This window comes from Thalassophryne amazonica, chromosome 7 (assembly GCF_902500255.1).
Source record: "Thalassophryne amazonica chromosome 7, fThaAma1.1, whole genome shotgun sequence".
Lineage (NCBI taxonomy): Eukaryota > Metazoa > Chordata > Actinopteri > Batrachoidiformes > Batrachoididae > Thalassophryne > Thalassophryne amazonica.
The window spans coordinates 89440912-89463140 of NC_047109.1; the positions used below are offsets into that span (position 1 = coordinate 89440912).

The 22229-nt window shown below is 40.8% G+C and overlaps 2 protein-coding genes across 3 annotated transcripts in view; one reads left to right on the top strand and one right to left on the bottom strand.

Annotated features, from left to right (window-relative positions):
* Positions 1–6570, top strand: part of creb5b (cAMP responsive element binding protein 5b) — a 156845-nt gene extending 150275 nt beyond the window's left edge. Inside the window, exons 9-11 of the mRNA XM_034175006.1 lie at positions 2404–2631; positions 3900–4008; positions 5787–6570. Of these exons, the coding sequence (XP_034030897.1) occupies positions 2404–2631; positions 3900–4008; positions 5787–5941 (492 nt within the window). The 3' untranslated portion in view covers positions 5942–6570. The remainder of the gene's footprint in view (positions 1–2403; positions 2632–3899; positions 4009–5786) is intronic.
* A 5987-nt stretch (positions 6571–12557) lies between these two features.
* cpvl (carboxypeptidase vitellogenic like) overlaps positions 12558–22229 on the bottom strand; it is a 29648-nt gene continuing 19976 nt past the window's right edge. The window contains exons 12-14 of one of the 2 annotated variants that reach the window (XR_004561893.1): positions 16316–16498; positions 15947–16207; positions 12558–15916 (exon numbers count right to left, since the gene is read on the bottom strand). Coding sequence is in view for 1 of the 2 variants with exons in the window: in XM_034175007.1 (XP_034030898.1) it covers positions 16109–16207; positions 16316–16498 (282 nt within the window). In the remaining variant the exon portion in view is untranslated. Of the gene's footprint in view, positions 16208–16315; positions 16499–22229 lie in introns of both variants that reach the window. The other variant, XM_034175007.1, reaches the window with a different exon arrangement.

The window sequence follows — 22229 nt, forward strand, 5'->3', positions numbered from 1 at the left end:
CCATTGTTTCCGCTAGTGGAGGGAGAGGTCGGGGTGCCCTCGGTCCAGGCCCATCTGAGGAAGTGCCGTCGGGTGTGGCGTACCGCCCACTCTGCCCTGCTCAGAGCCCGGACGAGGGCTAAGGCCCATGCAGACCGCCGGCGTTCCCCGGCCCCTGCATACCAGCCCGGGCGGGCGGTCTGGTTATCCACAAAGGACATACCTCTACAAACGGAATCCCAGAAGCTTAAGGACAGATTTATAGGACCCTTCACCATCGTGAAGGTCCTCAGTCCAGCCGCAGTGAAGCTGAAGCTGCCAGCTTCACTGCGGATACATCCAGTATTCCACGTCTCCAGACTCAAACCCTGCCACACCTCTCCCCTCTGTGCCCCTGGACCGGCGCCGCCGCCTGCCCGGATCATCGACGGGGAGCCGGCTTGAACTGTGTGCCGACTCCTGGACGTTCGTCAAAAGGGCCGGGGATTCCAGTATTTGGTGGACTGGGAAGGATATGGACCCGAAGAACGCTCCTGGGTGAAGAGGAGCTTCATCCTGGACCCGGCCCTCCTGGCCGATTTCTACGCCCGGCACCCGGACAAGCCTGGTCGGGCGCCAGGAGGCGCCCGTTGAGGGGGGGGTCCTGTTGTGTGGGCCGCTGAAGAGGAGGTACTGCTGGCCCACCACCACCAGATGGCGCCCTGCTTGGAGTGCGGGCTCCAAGCACGAGAGGGCGTCGGAGCCGCTGGAAGTGACAGCTGTCACCTATCAACACCAGCTGTCACCCATCACCACCACTACAAAGGCCGGACTGCAAACTCCACCTCTTCGCCGAGAAATCAACTGCCAATCAGGTAATTTTCTCTGCTGACTTAAACTTTGAGTATTAGTCTGATCTCTTTTTGCAGCCTTTTTCCTGTGGTGTGCCTTATCTGCGGAATTGGCGTTTGGTGTGGACTGCGACGGCTTCGCCTCACACCCCACTCAGATAAGTGGTTAACTCAGGAGCTGCACGAGTGTGTGATTGGAGGTGGAGGTTCTCCCTCCTTTACTGAATACAGACTGTGGGATTACTGAGTGTGCGACCTCACACTCATCTGGACTGTCTCTGTTCTCTGCCAGCAGTACCGGGTCTGACTGCTGAAGACAGCGGCCACCTGGGGCGCAGGGCTTGGCAGCTCCGGTGTTCTTCAGCTCCGTTGGCGGTGGAAGCTGTGTGGATCCGGCTTTTCTCTCGCCAGGCATCTTCTATCGTCGAGCCTGCCCACACGTCACCTGGTGTATGATTGACAGTCACTATATTGTTATTGTCTGTACATCGTTGTGTGATTCACAACATTAAATTGTTACTTTTTGGCTTATCCATTGTCCGTTCATTAACGCCCCCTGTTGTGGGTCCGTGTCACGACACTTTCACAACATGCGTCTGAATGTGTCTAAATCACACCTTACAAACATCAGTTTAAAAAGGGTTAAAGAGTCAGGTCCTTTAAATGGACCCTTTGGAGTCACAATGGAAGTATTTGCATTGTTAAATGAAACTTTAAAGGAAAGGATAAACCCGAGCAGAGGCTCTGTTTATGGATTGCACGTACAGTGTGAGCATCAATATTAGAGGCTTTAGCCATGAAAGATGATTGTTTCAGTTATGCTGTGTGGGATAATATAACGCACACCATCACTCAGTCACTGGCTTAAAGCGGCTATTATAAAAGATGCTTACGGCTGTCCTCTGGAAACTATGCCCCACGCCCTCCGGCTCTGCCAGGCTGCTATTATGCAGCCACAGCCTGCTCCAGGAGGCAGGCGAAGGTTTTCAAAAAGGTAGTCCTGACGGTACACTGAGCCTTCTGGATAATACTGTGGATGTGAATCAGTAATGTTAAAACATCGCTCACTGTGGCATCAGACGTTTTGTCCTCTGCACCGCTACGGACTGTCTGACATCAAGAAACTGCATGTTCCAAATGTACCATTAAAGCATTACAACAACACACTGAAGCAGCTTGTTTTCCATGCTTCTCATGAAAAATGGGAACGATGTGAAGACTTAAAAACACACAACACGGCCAAGTATATGTCAAAATCTGTCGGTGGACATTCAGTTTTAGAAACGGGCCTTTTGACTGTGTCTGGTGGTGTTAGTCTGAGTGGAAGTGGGCGGTGGAAAACTGTGTCCCGACACCTCTTTAACAAGGTGTATCAGCTCCAGCTCACGCGGCACACGGCACAACCAGATGTTGTTTTTTTGGGTGCAGTCACCAGACACGGACTTAGCAGCAGGAGGTCACGTATAGATGCTTGTTTGGAGGCTTTGGCAGAGCCATGAGAGCGGAGAGGTGGCTGGGTGCCGTCCAGGTGGGTCACATGATCTGTATATGGCAGATGCCTCAGTGAGGTTAACGCCTGCTCTCTGGTTTACAGATGTCACCCGCAACCCAGCAGATGCAGCCCACACAGACGCTGCAGTCGCCGCCTCCCAGCGGTGGGCGGCGCCGGCGAGTGGTGGACGAAGATCCGGATGAACGTCGACGGAAATTTCTGGAGAGGAACAGAGCGGCGGCGACGAGATGCAGGCAAAAGAGAAAAGTGTGGGTGATGTCATTAGAGAAGAAAGCAGAGGAGCTCACTCAGACCAACATGCAGCTTCAGGTATAAAATGGACTGTAAATCTGTTGGGCTGTGGCTATGTGCTGGGATTTCACTCTGGCAGCAAAGCAGGACAGTGACACAGACATGATCTATGCTGGCATCCGGCACAGCAGACAGCATGTGGGCGTGGGAGGGTGTGCACACTCCAAATTCTCCAAACCAATATAAAAAATAAAAATAAAATATTTTTCTGGCTGCAAATTTGAAGGCGTGTCCCTGCAGCACTAAGTCGTTATGTCCTATTTAGACACATCTAATGACAATCAGATGAGGATTTTCATCAGACATCACCAGTCAGGATAGTTTTGGAACAGCTGCACATCAGCTGTGATGATCTGCAATTTACTTCATTTAATTAAGTCATAGAAATCAACGCAATATTCTCATCATGACCTTGACAGAGGGCACCTAAGGTCACACCCATAATGGCCCAAAATGTTAAATTTGGTGTGGCAAAAGCCTTCGGCAGCCTCCAATTTTGAGCATGATGTCTCCAAACAATATTCTTCAGTTATATAATCTTAACACCTTATCATCATTTGTAGCATTTTCTAAAAAAGATGTGAAATTTTAGCTGCCGTTTGTCAGACACATTTCTTGCATTAAAATCCTCCTCTGTTCCACTCCACTTCCATTGACTTGGAAATGTTTGTGTATCCATCCACTGATCTAGCTCAAGAAATTTAGCTATAAATGTGCTGATTTATATTAGCATATATTTATATAGCATATATATGAGCTCTGAAAATGGAATGGACCTAATTCCTAAATAGCTAGAGTGATATTTTTATTAAAACCCTTGAATTAAAGTCAGCATTACAAACACGTTGATTGTTTCATTTCAGCACTGCTGTTGTTGGGTACAAAAGCAAAACTGGGGAAGGGGATATTATCACTGTCCAGATAATTGTGGATCAAGTGGTAACTGCACTCAAAAAGATTTCTAGAACACCAAATTCCATATTTTGGTCAATTTATGTGTGACCTTTGACGACCTAGGTGTAAAGGTCACTGGTGGTAATCGTGTCCAAAAAATTGGTGTGTGTTGATTTCTTGGGACAATCAGGTCCATAAGTATTTGATCTGATTAAATGTTTTTTTTTTCTAAACAAGGCATCACTTTATTTTCTATGACATATTTGTTTCTACAAGGTTTCATACCTGTTTTGAAGACACCTGTGACCTATGTTTGCTTGGTGACAATTTCCACAATGTAAAGCCTTTAAATGTGACATTGAGAAGGATCCTTGTCATTTCTTGCTTTTCAGAATGAAGTAACCATGCTAAAAAATGAGGTGACCCAACTAAAGCAGCTTCTCCTCACACATAAGGACTGTCCCATCACTACTATGCAGAAAGAGTCCCAAGGTTACCTCAGTGAGTAACTCAAACATAAACACACACACACACACACACACACACATAACCATGGCAATGCTCCCTAATCCTTTAGCTAAAGGAAAGGTATAAAGTCTGCAAACTGAATTCTGATGGCTGCAGTGACTGCCAGCATTTTTCGCTCGTACGCACTGGTGTCCAGCTCCCACGATCCCTGTGGAACTCTTCCATGAGGGTGTTGCGCACCACAGTAGCGGTGTCTGGGTTGGGAATTTGTAGTCAGTCGCCTAATGAGACCTCTTTTTCCACTGGACGACGACCTAAAGTGAGAAAGACGTCACGCGCGGCATGCTGACAGATGCCGCAGGATCTCAGTGATTATGGGACTGTGCTTCACGGCAGCCACACATGACATCACAGCCCCACCCTTTGATACGGATACGAGTGACATTTCCACGTAATTAGGATAAAGCGCCTCGCTGTGTGGCTGCAGTGCAGGAAAATAAGGCTCACATCCCTGTCGGCTAAATGCTTCTTTTATTCAACAGAGAGCCGACACCCAGGCTGGGCTGGGAAAGACTTTCATCAATGAGTCCAGCTTGTGTACAAAAGTCGCATCCAATGTGCTCGAAATGAATCAGGCATGTTTATGTAGTCTGTTCCTTTTTCGTGTTTTCCATCAAGGGTCTATTAGGAGATGGCAGGTGAGATTAAGGCATGAATTTGGTATGTGGTTTAAAAAGTATCTGCTTTTTTTTTTACCTCTGTCAAGTAGGTTATGTGATTTGTTTGTTTGTTTTCTAGCAGAATTACACGAAAACTAATTCACCAATATTAATGAAACTTGGTGGATGAATGGAACATAGTCCCAAGAAGAACCTATTAAATTTGTTGCAGATCCAGATCAAGTGGTAGAGCCTGTCTATGATAATTATTAATTTTGATCCTGATGTTAGTATCAAAGCAACCAGCAAAAGCTAGGGTCAGGATCGAAGGACACAGATAAGGATCAGAAGTCGGAAATCTGATCAAAGGTTAGTGAACAGGATCAAAAAATCTGCAATTGGTGCCAAAGTGCAGCAATCAGAAACCCAAGTCAGTAATCAGGATCAAAGTTTCTTGATCACAGTCAGAGATCACAATCGTGATCAGAGTGCAATGATCAGGATCAAATGTTGACTGATCATTCATCAGGATTGAAGGTCAGCACTTGTGTTGAAAGAGCATGATTAGGATCAGAGGTCCTTGATAAGGTTCAAACTTCAGCAAACAGGATTGAACACAAGTGTTCAGGAACAAAGGTCATTATTAGGATCAATGGTCAGTGCTCATGATCAAATTTCAAAGCTAAGATCAAAGATCCTAGATGAGGGTAAAGGTTCAAAAATAAAATCTAACTTGAGTGAACAAAAGAAAGAAGAGTGATCGGGATCCAAAATAAGTGATCAGAAGCAAAGTTTGAGATTAAGATGTGGCTAAGCATTCAGAAACAAATGTGAACAATCAGGATAAAATGGTGAGTGATCAAATTCCCATGATTGTCTATCCATGGGTAAACTTTGGTCCAGATCCAAACAATGGCCCAGATCTTGTGGAGTAAAGTGTATTTGTGGATGGGGGTGGCCCATTAGAGTGGCTAAGGATCAGAATTTGGTTTGGGGATTAATTTGTGAGGTGTTGGCGGATGTATACCCCCTCCTGGGTGCCCTTCCAGATCAACAGTGAGATTGTCTGCAGTTATTTTGATGAGGTTTCTGAGCGCAGTATTTGGAGTCACACGTCGTCCACCCTCAGTGATGTCTCTGTTGTCCCCTCAGGTCCAGAGAGCAGTCCAGCCGGCAGTCCAGTGCCCGTGTGCTCCCAGCAGCAGGTCATTCAGCACAACACCATCACCACATCCACCACAACTGTAGGGGGCAGCAGCGTGCATGGGCAAGCAAACCACCGCACAGACATTAACCCCATCCATTAAGGACAAAAGAGACTAAGAGACCCAGGCTGTAACCCTGATCCCCTTGCCTGTCAGTACAGATGTACACGCTGCCCCCCTCCCCTTCCATCAAGAAAAACCTCAAAGGCCTCTAAGGCTGTTCTTTTTACAGTAGCTACAGTGTGTATTTTTATAGACCAGTCCTATTAACACATAAATGTTCTATGGTTTTTGTCTTCTTTTATTTAATGTGCTTTTATTTTCCATAGTTGAAAGAGAATTGTGTTGATCTCATGCAACATTTAAGTGTCTTTTCTGTTGTACAATGGTACAAACTGGCCAAGGTGGTCTGCAGAGGAAAGATGTAAACCCTGCAGGTTCCCATCGCTGTGATTAGTCTCTACATCTTTGTATTACTGATGGATTGAACACAGAGGAGGATTGTTCTCGGTATTTCACAAGTTTACAGTAGATTGAGTAAATTCATCATCACGCAGGGTGTGTGATCAGGCTAATGACGTGCGCTGCCTATAAACAGACACGCCCCTTTTACATTTTATTTTTCATCACATCAAGTCAAACTAAGAAATTCATTCTTCTTTATGCAGTTTTTTAAAAAGCTTTTTCATCTTAAAGTAAAAAGAAACACCAGCAGCATAATCGAAATGAAATAATACAGATCTCTAAATAATTTATTGCATAAGTGCAAATTGCAACTTGTCCTCAAAAATAGAGCAACCTTGCAGAAAGTGAGGAAAACCATCCAGATAGATTCAGAAATTTAGCAAACGGATGAGAAATAATCTTTTATCGTACACCTGTGAATGCTGAAGTAGCAGGCGATGTCTCTCCAGTCACAGCCACTGAAACTTGTGACCGCTTCACTGTCTCGATGGCTTATACTATTTGCAATTTTTAAAGGGCGCATGAATCCACCAAAGACGCAAAAAGGGCAATGGCATTCACGCATTCTGCAACTTCATCACTAGATGACACCAAATCCTACACACTGTAATTTTAAAGATTCATTTAACTGATCACCATGTTACAGCCATCAGATGACCGACCTAAAGCCAGCTAGCGCTTGAGTTAATTGTGTTCTGTTCATCTGGACGGTTACTTATTCAGTTAACAATTTGGAGTTGTATTTATTTAATTCAGATTATGTTGTTAGACATTTTTTGTTTTTAGATTAAAGAGCATCTGTTTTGTTTGTTTGTATAAAGAATCCAGATATTTTTATTGGTTTGATAATAAAATAAAATACAGTAAAATTCACATAAACCGTCCTTCACAAAAGCAAAAGTCCCAATGCTTTTGTATGGTTTTCCATGTAATAAACACCGTATATAACGGATTTTCGCTCACATTGGACAAAATGTCCTGCCCCATTGTAATGTATTCCAGTAAAACCCCTTGCATGTGTGGGACAGACCAGTCTGGATGTGCCCAGTAACAGAGGTACGAAATGAAGTTCAGCACTGACACTTGCCGATTTGAGGAAAGTGGGCACCGTATTTCCTTGATTAAAAGACTGCCCGTTTATTTTTTTCAAACCGTGCCCAGACACGTGGCCTAAATGAGGCAGGGTGTAATTCAAGTCCTGTGATTATTAACAAAATGCTGTTGGTTACCTGCACTGTAATATTATGCTGTTGTGTTTCACACATATCCCTGGATGTGACAAACCAAACTGCTTTAAATCAGAGCCCTCTACGTGGCTGTGAACCTGCACATCTGCTAAAATGACCGCAAAAGGCTCTGATTTGTCACTTCTACATTTTCACTCCTGCCTCTCGCGTCATATTTTAAAGGTTTTGCGCCTGCTAATTACATTTCGATCATGGATCAAACATGTTTGGCAGAAATGTCCGGAAATATGAACAGTTTTACAACATGGAGTCAGAAAAAGATGCTCAAATGAACCGCAATCCATGGAGGAAAATTGTATGTACCGGTAATGTTGATTTGGAGGTTGATTGTATAAAGAAGTGGAGCTCGTTAAGGGACAAATTAATCCAGAAAAAGCCGCTGTTCCTGCTTTAAATTGCATTAAGACACAACGGAGAACTTTAAAAGGGTAACGCGCACATCACTGTCATTGTATGGCCACAGAGCTACGGAGCTGGAGAAAAATAAATCAAGCTTTAAGATGTTAAGGTACCACTCTGCAGCAGACTTAGAAAAAAAAGTGACTCAAAGGAATGTAACCTTTTTAATGCACATAATGCCTGGTGCTTATTTAAGGCAGGCGTTTATTTTTTTTATTTCTTTATTTTTTTCAGATGAAATTTTTGACCCGGTCATTAAATGAGGCAGGTCCCATTTCAAGGTCAGGCGTTTAATCAAGGAAATACGTAAGCCATTTGGTGCTGGGGATTCCCTGTAGATCGCTCGGCGCCTCCTGACTGTAACTAATCCATTACATACATATAACAGATTTTGTATGTTTTATACATATAATGGATTTCAACTATAATGGACAAAATTTGCTGGTCCACCTGAGTCCATTACATGCGAATTTTACTGGAATAAAATAAAACAATGTAAAAAAAAAAAAAGTGTACTGTTTATAGCCAGTGTACGAGGGCTGTTGCTGCCTTAAGTTGTGTTCTGAAAACAAGTGAAACTGTTGCCAAGTCAGAAATATGCTCACAGGTATCCTGATCCTTTTATTTCCTACAAACGTACGTAGGACTGTTAGCACTGTCAGTGATATTGTGTGTGCATGACAGTGAAAGTACCATATGATCAAAGTGAAGGAACACATCCCAGTATTGAGCTGTACTCATGTTCACATTATCAGCATAGTCAATCCAATCTGCTCCCAAGGACATGCTATACTATAAAAATGTACACTGTGATATCAGTGAGGCAGCTCTGGAGTTCGAGCAGACTCTCCAGGACCAATTGAAGCTTTAATTTCTGAGGCCTGTTTTGTGCAAATGAATCCATATCTTGGATTCAAATTCCAAATGGATAGAACATCTGATTGTGTCTTTGCACGCTTTTGTTGTATGTGTGTGAGATTATGTATATTTTGTGTTTTGCCTTCTGCAGAACAAAGTTCAGCAGGTGTGTAAAGAAAGAACAAAAAAATTGTGACGTAAACTGGCATAGCAAAATTGTAGTTTTAGTTTTTAAAGGGGTCATGTTGTGCAAAATACTTTTTAATCAAATTTTTACAATTATACATGGTTGGGGTTCCATGTTAAACATCCTCAAAATCCAAAATCTGTGACTATGTATGTCGAAACTACCCTGCTATAAGCAAAATTTAGGCATTCGACATGGGTCAGCCTACGCTGCTGCTTATGACTTAAGTGGCAGACAATTTCAGTCTTAGAAGTGTGTAGCTGCTGAATTCGGCTAGAATGTTTCTTGAGATCAGTTTTTACTTCCATGCTGCTCCATGAAGACAGTTGCATTGTTTTTTTTTACCTTTACAGTACTACTTCGCCACTTGGGGGCAGTATTACATGTTTTCACCCTGTCTAGCATAATCTTTCCCTGCTGTATATTAGATCATAAAAGAAAGCAAGTTTCTGCATTTCCTGTGTGCTAAAATTGATGTCTGATTTTCAATGTAAACCTCAAGTGCCGCCATTTTCTCCTTTCTTTTGTTGCCACGGTGATCCACGGTAGATGGGTGATTCTTTAACTACGGGCACTATTGGCCTTGTAAATGTAATTTCCACCACACCATTGCCTTACAATATAAAGCGCCTTAGGGCAACTGTTTGTTGTGATTTGGCGCTATATACATGTGCTCTGATGTCACTGTTTATCTCCTTAGAAACTACCCAAACAATCTTTCATACAAACTGTTTAGGGACATTACAGTGTTGTGGTGGAAATTATGGCAATAGTGTGGGACAACATTTTGTTTAAAAAAAATCACAACAGTTGTATGACATTGAATACCCCAATTATGTTTTGATTATTTTACTGATATTTTATTCAGAGATATTTTAAAACATTAGAAAAAAACATTTCTTTACCATTCATTTTTATCATTGAAGATCAAAAGTCTGGGTGTGGGACAAGCACAAAACGGCAATATTTGCATATAATGATGCTGAAAAAAGGTGAAAAAGTCATCATAGACTACTAGAACAAATTTCTTAACACACTTTCATTGTAAAGATAACTATGAAAGTGTGAAATTTCCCTTTTTCTGTTTTTCATACAATATGATCAAAGGACATAATAAGTGCCCGTAGTCTAAGAATCATCCAGATATAAAGTGCATGAAGCAGCTCTGCATTGTTTGATTACTCATCATCCTCTTCTCAACGTGTAGCAGCGCAGAAGTAAAAACCAGCCTTTAGAGACCTGAAAGTAGACTGTTTTTAGGATTCATCATCATAGTGTCTGTGATTTTTTTTTTTTTTCTCCAAGAAACTTTAATGTTTTTCTGCAAGACTTGTGGGCTTTTATTAGTGTGATGAAAATATGGATAATATGACCCCTTTAAGGAGCACTTTGTATTTTATGTTTCCAAAACATCACAATGTGCCTGAATCTTTCTTAAAAATTGTCTCATTGTGGGCAAGATAAACCCCCTTTTATCACTTTCTTCAATCAAACCCGGTTAATTTGTGTTAATAATACAGTTGTATCTGTTTAGTAGCTTCATGCATGATGGAGAAACCAGCTGACCAATAAGGAACAAAATGCACTCATTTACCTCTTGATCAGTCATTCTTTTATTTTGATGATGATGAATGTACTGATGATAAGCTTGATGTTTTCTTCCCTTCCAGCATTACTCGCCTTGAAAACTGAATGCCTTCTTATGTTGACCGGAACTCCTTACGATGACCAGGAATGTTGACTCGTTAGCATGATGACCATAATGCACTGTGTTTTACAGGAGGATGGATGAAATACATTCCACTGACATGTGGAGCGATCACAGAGCCGTCTATGCACTTTGTCCTCTGGCACACCAGAGGGTCGAATAGCCATATTAAAGTCCAAGTAATTCCCAGTCATCCTCCTTTTCATACACCAGCGACGTTTTCAGCTTTACAGAGAGATTGACTGTGCCTCCTCATCTCTTACACTTGTAGGATATTTTCTTCTGAAATCTCTAACAGCTCCACTTTTGTCATAGATGAAAGAATGAAGGAAGTGCAGATGCGAACTGAAAATACTCCATTATTTGTAGAGCGGTTACATACTAGGTTGTTTTTTTTGTTTTGTTTTTTTTTTTACTCATTGGGCCCTATCTTGACCATCTCTAGAGCATGATGTGATTGAGGCATGGCCAACTCCACTGTGTTGTTTACACCATGTAATCTGAGTGCAAACTAACACCTAGGGTGCAAAGGTGTTGTATTTGGTTTCTTACATAATTGGGCAGCGCAGTCTCATTTGACGGCAGGCGCTAAAGGGGTAAAATATGGTGCATATGATGCAATTTCTGTGCTTCTGGGCACAGAAACGGGGCGCTTTCTCTGAGTTTTTGGGCAAATTACATGCAAACAAAGTAAAAATACAAAAAAAACTGACGATGCGGCGGGAAAGTGGACGTGTTGCAGTTTGTTTATGACCCGGAGCAAAAACGTGTCGAGGTGGTTGTGCAGACGAGAGAACGCAGCTACTGTGGTTAGCTGTGTAGGCTAACACTTACTGACACGACCACTCCCATTTGCCTCATTTTCTCTTCTCCACTGGGAGCCGAAAAACTGCACTTTTTGCGACTTCTTCAGTTATTGCAGCCAAAAACAAAACAGCACACCATTTTCCCGTTAGAAGTGACACTATTTATGGGAAGAGACTAATCCCCAGGTGGACTGTGGGAGTGTCAGCACACACCATTCAGAGGATGGGGGTTTCAGCGGAAACCATTTTAAACCATCACGTCTTAAACTGGCAGGTCCGCTTTTAAATTTAGCGAGCTGGGTTGAATGGCTTCTTCTGAAACTCCCACACTCTGCCCGGGGATTCTCTGCCGTGTTCATGCCAGCCGTCCCCAGATGTGGTCAAATCCCATGATATCATATAATGCACTGCACTATTATGGGTACATTTCGGGCATAATATGAATTACACCAATCACACTGTTATTTCCTTCATTCAGTTGAAAGTGGTGCATTGCTATTTTGATGGTGGTGGACTCGGTGGGTGACAGAAGTGAAAGGTTTTCTGGCCAGGGAAAGGATCTGCGTCAAATTGTACTGCAGATGGCAGTGGCAGCTCCCTGAGGTGAAATAGTTGAGAAACTCATTCTTGTAATATCTCCTGTATAGTGGACTGCCCTGTCTTGGTGCCCCATAAAGAAAACCAGTATAACAATATGGTACAAATCTGCATTATTAATGTTTTATATGCTTCCATTAGCTTTTACACTAATTGCATTTAGAATGATTGTTTTCAGTTTAGTTTGTGTGTGCAAGCTGGCATCAGATGTAACATCATGACACTAAGCTGTAAATCTAGCAACTAAGAAACCAGCTGTGGCAAATCTGAGTATATCCAACTCTTTCCAAACAGAAAATTGACCAGGAATTGATAAAGAATCAGACAGATAATCAGAATCAGTAAGTTCACCAACACAGATAAAAATTTCAACAATTCCTATCCCTAGCCAAATCAGAATATTGTGCCGTATAAATATCACAAAAATGACCCTCGACTAGGCCAGGTCTTGGTCCTAAAGTGATGGCTATATGTTTTTGGCTACTCGGTCCTCTGCAGAGGATCCTAGGGTACTACTGTTATGACTTTCTGTCAAACAAACAGTTGTTTAGAGGAGATTAAGAGAGGAGCATCACTTGCAATGTGAGGAAATGGCAGCTATGACATTTTGATCATGTGGTGCATTTCTCTGGGTATGATCTAGCATGCATGTGCCTCAGTGTTGAAGACCACAGTGGCTGGAGATGGCTAAGGCTGCGGCAGATAGATGGCTACCTTTGAGAGGTGGGGATGGACCATTTGTCTGCCTAGTTGGTTGCCATCAAAGACTCAAGGCAGTTCTATGGTGTGGTGTATGCCACAAAAAGCCGCACCAGCACATGCTCCCAGACCTGACTTGACTATGTTGATCTACAGTGCAATCACTTTTTAGTGCTTCCCAATAGAAATACACCAGTCCTGCGCCTGGCGACCTTTTTTTAAGAGTCAGTTGCTATATAAATGGTGGGTCCTGGAAGTGAACTATGTAAATTGGAAATTACCAATAACGTTTATGCTTGGCTGTGCGTTGGTTTTCTCTGGGTGCAAGATAGGGCCCTTTGTGTCTAATCTGTTACGTCTGTATGTGCATTATGTAAAATAATGAGAAAAATTCTCTTTAAAAGGGCTTTGTTGTAGCAACCTGACAAAAAAAAAAGAATAAGGAAAAAAAAAAAGAAAGAAAAATCACTCCAAGCCTGCCTTTCTTTTGCTTTTTTAAAAACCTTGCCTAGATCATTGGATCAGTTCAAAATACGCTCTTGCATGTGAACATATAGCAACGACCTCAGTGTCAACTGGAATTATTGGATTTATTTTAACTTTCATTTTTTAAATTGGATCCACGTTGTGCTTTCACAGACATACTTGTCTCTGTACGGGAAAACAAAAAAAAGACATAAGTGGAGTGTGTCCGTGTGGATTTGTGCAAAAACAAAAAAAAAGGGGGAACAATTCCTACTTGTCAATAGTATAATTGTATTATTTTAAAACTATAAATATTGTACATAATGTCACTAATTTCTGTAATCCTGTACATGTAGTACAACCACCTTTCTTTTTGAAGGGAGCAAATGTGTGGTACATGTCTGTACATAATGTTTGCATCGCACTTGTTGCTTTTTGTTGTACATCAAGGCTCATTTCAGCGCTTCATGCATTGTTCATAAGTAATGAATCAAATCCATTGTTGCCTGCATAACTTTGTACATTGTCTAATGACAGTATCTTTGTTTGTTTACTTGTTTGTTTGGCATTTGTACAGATGTTAAAGTATCGCTGCAGTTACATTACGATATGAAAATAAAGCACTTGTTCTGAAAAATATAACTACGATGTGACACGTTTCTCCATTTCTGACTGAAATCTGATGACACCAAAGATATTTACATTTCTTAATTACCAAGTTGCACAAAAATGAGCCAAATCATGAATAAATTTCAGAATTATGGTCAGCAAACACAGTTTAAATCAAATATCACACACCATTTCCCATTGCTTGTCCTTGAAACATAACTGCTTGTGAAATGGTGATACGCTGTAATGGTTTAGAATACTCATTAAATATTGATCTGTCTAGACAGCTTGATGGTTAGCCAATGAAATAACGTGGCTGTTAACAATAGTACACAAACATCTTTGTGTAACTTTGTCAAAATGCCAAAACACTGCAGCTTTGTGGCAGTTAAACCTCAGCCACAACAACGACATTAACATTCTGGCAAACAAACGTTAAACTGCTACAATGTGTAGAGTGGCTTCTGTACTTTAATTACACATATTAAATCGTTACATAAGACTATTACAGATGCAATTAAACCAAATTAAAATGCACAGAACAATGCCAGTACTTTGTGATATTTGGAGTGAGCTGTGTTTGAGGTTGTTGGCAAGAAATATAATTTCTTTAGCCTGCAGTGACCCCTGGTGGAAATGTCAGAACAACACAACAAAAGGTTGTACACATTAAAGCTGTTTCAAAAGCATAATGTCTGTATTGTTACTGTATTTAGAAAAGAAAATGTTGGAAGCAAGAAACAAAAATGAAAACCATCTTCCAGTATAAAATCTTTTGGTCAGTAACATTATGTTATTACAAATTAAAATATTTTCTGTTTGCAAAAACTTGGCGCTTACTTTGCATCCTGTCTTCATCTGAACATCGTACATGTCTTTGAATGACGGAGAGAAATTTACCAGTGGTTGGCGATTAAAGTAAAATGCAGCTGTTGGCCAACCAGAGGAGGCAAAAACTTAAATGTTGCTTACAGACATCAAAGCCATCAGTGTTTGATGGACAGCCTAATATGCAAAGAGAACTAACATTGGAAATAGGAAGCTAGCTCCACTTAGGCTAAACAATGAGCCTAGCATAGCCTAGCTTGTTAACTGCAGCATTAGCGATAGATACAGTATGGTCCATGGTGTAGTCCACATCGGCTGACATTCTTATAAAGTCTGACATAAATATTGTGCTATGTTGGTCTTGGACATGAATTTCATTATTGTTTGAAGAGAAGTAACGTTTGAAATAGATAGCTAACTCCAGTTAGGCTAAACAATGTGCCCAGCATAGCTTAGCTTGTTAAATGTGCCTTTCGTGATGGACTATAGAGCTAAATACTGCCAAAATCAACGCACATTTTTATAATCTCCAAAAGATACATAATGTTAGGCATTTCTTGGTTCCAACTACACATTCACGCTTCCAACTCGTCACATTTGATGCTTGCAGTGTCCCTTGTGTCACTACATGATGCACGGTGAAATGCATTTTTTGTTTTGTTATGTTTCATTTTTCAGGAGCGTCGTTTCTCATCTGATAATAGAGCTATCTGCTTGACTTCCACATCATCAAGGAACATTCATCTAATGTATGTTTGGGTTGTGGTTATATGATTAGGGTTAGCATTTCTCTGAGCTATGCAAAAGAAGTCACACAACTCATCGCACATTGACGTTCTGTATAAACAAACCTTTTGGGTCAAATGTGACAGTTTGGGAGTGAGAAATGAGTTTGTTCTAATTCAGTTTAGGAACAATTATTTAAGCATGGTAAAGTGACCAGATGGTCCGGCGAATATCAAACCTCCGGCCCGTCTTTACCATGCTATAATTTTAAGGTGGAAACTTAAACTGCAAACATTAAAATAGTGATTCTGCTGGAAACGAATCAACTGAAGAACAAAATTTCTGGTTTAAAGCCCTGGATGTCAGCAAAATGTATTAGTCACCACCAGTTTCTGTTTTTTCTTTGTCATGTGATCTGAAGATACATGCTAACTGCAATACAAATGTTCTCACAAATCAAAAACAACCCAAAACACTCAATGTCTCTAAAAACAAAATATTTAAACCAATCACTGTCTGCTAAAACTTTCTGCTTTACATTTACAAATACCATTTTAAATGAGCTGCGCTAAACAAATCTTTAAAAAGCATCGAGAACGATAAAGATCATGATTGAGAATGAACCCTTTAAAATTAACTTTCACTAACGCTCTGTGTTTTCGTGCTAAAAATGTGTCAAATCCACCCGCACGTCGAAAGGAATCTGTCAATCATGTCGAAGGATCTGGCTGGTTGATCGTAAGGCAGAATGTGCCCCCCTCCTCGGATGATGACCTGAGGAACCAGAGAACGTTTACTTTTTTTAAAAAAAAATTGCTGATATCAAAAAAAATAATAATTTTGTTAAAATTTACTTTCCCCTTGTTCCGAGCGTCTGCTCACCTGGTAAAACTGGTTCACCTGTCTGACATAACCTGCAACCTCAGTGTCGGTGGGCTGAAGCTTCCAGTAGAAACGAGAAGCTGTTTTGTAATCAGCAGCGCCGGTCCAGTTGACAGTGAGCAGGAACCTCTCGGTCAGTGGGGCGGCAACAATTACATCCAGCTGTCCACTGTACATTAAAACCTGGAGAAGGAAAAAAGATTTATTTTGCAGCATCAAGTAGTTACATTAGTATTAATGCAGCACAAATGGTAATTTCAAGTAAACATTTTAAGAATTATGACATGCAACAGGGGTCTGGAAGCACCACATCTGACACCCAGACCCCTACAAACACAACTATACAAGTGTTTCACTTAAAACTGAGCTTGACCTTGACCACAAAGTTGAGTGAAATTTTTTTTTCTTTTTTTAGAAACAGGTACAGACCTACAGTGTTATTACCTCTATTATTACTTGCATGTTTCAGATTCTAACATCCAATGCTGTTACATTCTAAGCAAAATTACTCCAAAACATAATTTTCCATATACTTCATTTATATACAGCGTCAAATCACAACAGAGCTGCCTCAAGGTGCTTCACATAAGTAAGGCCTAACCTTATCAACCCCTACAACCCCTGGCAATAATTATGGAATCACCGGCCTTGGAGGATGTTCATTCAGTTGTTTAATTTTGTAGAAAAAAAGCAGCTCAGACATGACACAAAACTAAAGTCATTTCAAATGGCAACTTTCTGGCTTTAAGAAACACTATAAGTAATCAGGAAAAAAAAATTGTGGCAGTCAGTAATGGTTACTTTTTTAGACCAAGCAGAGGGGAAAAAAATATGGACTCACTCAATTCTGAGGAATAAATTATGGAATCACCCTGTAAATTTTCATCCCCAAAACTAACATCTGCATCAAATCAGATCTGCTCGTTAGTCTGCATCTAAAAAGGAGTGATCACACCTTGGAGAGCTGTTGCACCAAGTGGACTGACATGAATCATGGCGCCAACACAAGAGATGTCAATTGAAACAAAGGAGAGGATTATCAAACTCTTAAAAGAGGGTAAATCATCACGCAATGTTGCAAAAGATGTTGGTTGTTCACAGTCAGCTGTGTCTAAACTCTGGACCAAATACAAACAACATGGGAAGGTTGTTAAAGGCAAACATACTGGTAGACCAAGGAAGACATCAAAGCATCAAGACAGAAAACTTAAAGCAATATGTCTCAAAAACCGAAAATGCACAACAAAACAAATGAAGAACGAATGGGAGGAAACTGGAGTCAACGTCTGTGACCAAACTGTAAGAAACCACCTAAAGGAAATGGGATTTACATACAGAAAAGCTAAACGAAAGCCATCATTAACACCTAAACAGAAAAAAAAACAAGGTTACAATGGGCTAAGGAAAAGCAATCGTGGACTGTGGATGACTGGATGAAAGTCATATTCAGTGATGAATCTCGAATCTGCATTGGGCAAGGTGATGATGCTGGAACTTTTGTTGGTGCCGTTCCAATGAGATTTATAAAGATGACTGCCTGAAGAGAACATGTAAATTTCCACAGTCATTGATGATATGGGGCTGCATGTCAGGTAAAGGCACTGGGGAGATGGCTGTCATTACATCATCAATAAATGCCCAAGTTTACGTTGATATTTTGGACACTTTTCTTATCCCATCAATTGAAAGGATGTTTGGAGATGATGAAATCATTTTTCAAGATGATAATGCATCTTGCCATAGAGCAAAAACTGTGAAAACATTCCTTGCAAAAAGACACATAGGGTCAATGTCATGGCCTGCAAATAGTCCGGATCTTAATCCAATTGAAAATCTTTGGTGGAAGTTGAAGAAAATGGTCCATGACAAGGCTCCAACCTGCAAAGCTGATCTGGCAACAGCAACCAGAGAAAGTTGGAGCCAGATTGATGAAGAGTACTGTTTGTCACTCATTAAGTCCATGCCTCAGAGACTGCAAGCTGTTATAAAAGCCAGAGGTGGTGCCACAAAATACTAGTGATGTGTTGAAGCGTTCTTTTGTTTTTCATGATTCCATAATTTTTTTCCTCAGAATTGAGTGATTCCATATTTTTTTCCCTCTGCTTGGTCTAAAAAAGTAACCATTACTGACTGCCAATTTTTTTTTTCCTGATTTCTTATAGTGTTTCTTAGCCAGAAAGTTGCCATTTGAAATGACTTTAGTTTTGTGTTATGTCTGTGATCTGCTTTTTTCTACAAAATTAAACAACTGAATGAACATCCTCCGAGGCCGGTGATTCCATAATTTTTGCCAGGGGTTGTAGTACAAGAACACAGGTGACAGTCAATCAATCAATCAACTTTTTTCTTGTATAGCGCCAAATCACAACAAACAGTTGCCCCAAGGCGCTCCACATTGCAAGGCAAGGCCATACAATAATTATGAAACACAGTCTACGTCTAAAGCAACATAACCAAGGGATGGTCCAGGGTCACCCGATCCAGCCCTAACTATAAGCCTTAGCGAAAAGGAAAGTTTTAAGCCTAATCTTAAAAGTAGAGAGGGTATCTGTCTCCCTGATCTGAATTGGGAGCTGGTTCCACAGGAGAGGAGCCTGAAAGCTGAAGGCTCTGTCTCCCATTCTACTCTTACAAACCCTAGGAACTACAAGTAAGCCCGCAGTCTGAGAGCGAAGCGCTCTAATGGGGTAATATGGTACTACGAGGTCCCTAAGATAAGATGGGACCTGATTATTCAAACCTTATAAGTAAGAAGAAGAATTTTAAATTCTATTCTAGCATTAACAGGAAGCCAATGAAGGGAGGCCAACACGGGTGAGATATGCTCTCTCCTGCTAGTCCCCGTCAGTACTCTAGCTGCAGCATTCTGAACCACTGAAGGCTTTTAGGGAACTTTTAGGACAACCTGATAATAATGAATTACAATAGTCCAGCCTAGAGGAAATAAATGCATGAATTAGTTTTTCAGCATCACTCTGAGACAAGACCTTTCTGATTTAGAGATATTGCGTAAATGCAAAAAGGCAGTCCTACATATTTGTTTAATATGCGCTTTGAATGACATATCCTGATCAAAAATAACTCCAGATTTCTCACAGTATTACTAGAGATCAGGGAAATGCCATCCAGAGTAACGATCTGGTTAGACACCATGCTTCTAAGATTTGTGGGGCCAAGTACAATAACTTCAGTTTTATCTGAGTTTAAAAGCAGGAAATTAGAGGTCATCCATGTCTTTATGTCTGTAAGACAATCCTGCAGTTTAGCTAATTGGTGCGTATCCTCTGGCTTCATGGATAGATAAAGCTGGGTATCATCTGCGTAACAATGAAAATTTAAGCAATACCGTCTAATAATACTGCCCAAGGGGAAGCATGTATAAAGTGAATAAAATTGGTCCTAGCACAGAACCTTGTGGAACTCCATAATTAACTTTAGTCTGTGAAGAAGATTCCCCATTTACATGAACAAACTGTAATCTATTAGACAAATATGATTCAAACCACCGCAGCGCAATGCCTTTAATACCTATGACATGCTCTAATCTCTGTAATAAAATTTTATGGTCAACAGTATCAAAAGCAGCACTGAGGTCCAACAGAACAAGCACAGAGATAAGTCCACTGTCCGAAGCCATAAGAAGATCATTTGTAACCTTCACTAATGCTGTTCTGTACTATGATGAATTCTAAAACCTGACTGAAACTCTTCAAATAGACCATTCCTCTGCAGGTGATCAGTTAGCTGTTTTACAACTACCCTCTCAAGAATCTTTGAGAGAAAAGGAAGGTTGGAGATTGGCCTATAATTAGCTAAGATAGCTGGGTCAAGTGATGGCTTTTTTAAGTAATGGTTTAATTACTGCCACCTTAAAGGCCTGTGGTACATACCAACTAACAAAGATAGATTGATCATATTTAAAATTGAAGCATTAAATAATGGTAGGACTTCCTTGAGCAGCCTGGCAGGAATGGGGTCTAATAAGCATGTTGATGGTTTGGATGAAGTAACTAATGAAAATAACTCAGACAGAACAATCGGAGAGAAAGAGTCTAACCAAATACCGGCATCACTGAAAGCAGCCAAAGATAACGATACATCTTTGGGATGGTTATGAGTAATTTTTTCTCTAATAGTCAAAATTTTGTTAGCAAAGAAAGTCATGAAGTCATTACTAGTTAAAGTTAATGGAATACTCAGCTCAATAGAGCTCTGACTCTTTGTCAGCCTGGCTACAGTGCTGAAAAGAAACCTGGGGTTGTTCTTATTTTCTTCAATTAGTGATGAGTAGAAAGATGTCCTAGCTTCACGAAGGGCTTTCTTATAGAGCAACAAACTCTTTTTCCAGGCTAAGTGAAGATCTTCTAAATTAGTGAGACGCCATTTCCTCTCCAACTTACGGGTTATCAGCTTTAAGCTACGAGTTTGTGAGTTATACCACGGAGTCAGACACTTCTGATTTAAAGCTCTCTTTTCAGAGGAGCTACAGCATCCAAAGTTGTCTTCAATGAGGATGTAAAACTATTGACAAGATACTCTAACTCCCTTACAGAGTTTAGGTAGCTACTCTGCTCTGTGTTGGTATATGACATTAGAGAACATAAAGAAGGAATCATATCCTTAAACCTAGTTACAGCGCTTTCTGAAAGACTTCTAGTGTAATGAAACTTATTCCCCACTGCAGGGTAGTCCATCAGGGTAAATGTAAATGTTATTAAAAAATGATCAGACAAAAGGGAGTTTTCAGGGAATACTGTTAAGTCTTCTATTTCCATACCATAAGTCAGAACAAGATCTAAAATATGATTAAAGTGGGTGGACTCATTTACTTTTTGAGCAAAGCCGATAGAGTCTAATAATAGATTAAATGCAGTGTTGAGGCTGTCATTCTCAGCATCTGTGTGGATGTTAAAATTGCCCACTATAATTATCTTATCTGAGCTAAGCACTAAGTCAGACAAAAGGTCTGAAAATTCACAGAGAAACTCACAGTAACGACCAGGTGGACGATAGATAATAACAAATAAAACTGGTTTTTGGGACTTCCAATTTGGATGGACAAGACTAAGAGACAAGCTTTCAAATGAATTAAAGCTCTGTCTAGGTTTTTGATTAATTAATAAGCTGGAATGGAAGATTGCTGCTAATCCTCCGCCCCGGCCCGTGCTACGAGCATTCTGACAGTTAGTGTGACTCGGGGGTGTTGACTCATTTAAATTAACATATTCATCCTGCTGTAACCAAGTTTCTGTTAGGCAGAATAAATCAATACGTTGATCAATTATTATATCATTTACCAACAGGGACTTAGAAGAAAGAGACCTAATGTTTAATAGACCACATTTAACTGTTTTAGTCTGTGGTGCAATTGAAGGTGCTATATTATTTTTTCTTTTTGAATTTTTATGCTTAAATAGATTTTTGCTAGTTATTGGTGGTCTGGGAGCAGGCACCGTCTCTACGGGGATGGGGTAATAGGGGGATGGCAGGGGGAGAGAAGCTGCAGAGAGGTGTATAAGACCACAGCTCTGCCTCCTGGTCCCAACGCTAGACAGTCACAGTTTGGAGGATCCCAAAAAATTGGCCAGATTTCTAGAAATGAGAGCTGCTCCATCTAAAGTGGGATGGATGCCGTCTCTCCTAACAAGACCAGGTTTTCCCCAGAAGCTTTGCCAATTATCAATGAAGCCCACCTCATTTTTGGACACCACTCAGACAGCCAGCAATTCAAGGAGAACATGCGGCTAAACATGTCACTCCCGGTCTGATTGGGGAGGGGCCCAGAGAAAACAACAGAGTCCGACATTGTTTTTGCAAAGTTACACACCGATTCAATGTTAATTTTAGTGACCTCCGATTGGCGTAACCGAGTGTCATTACTGCCGACGTGAATTACAATCTTACCAAATTTACG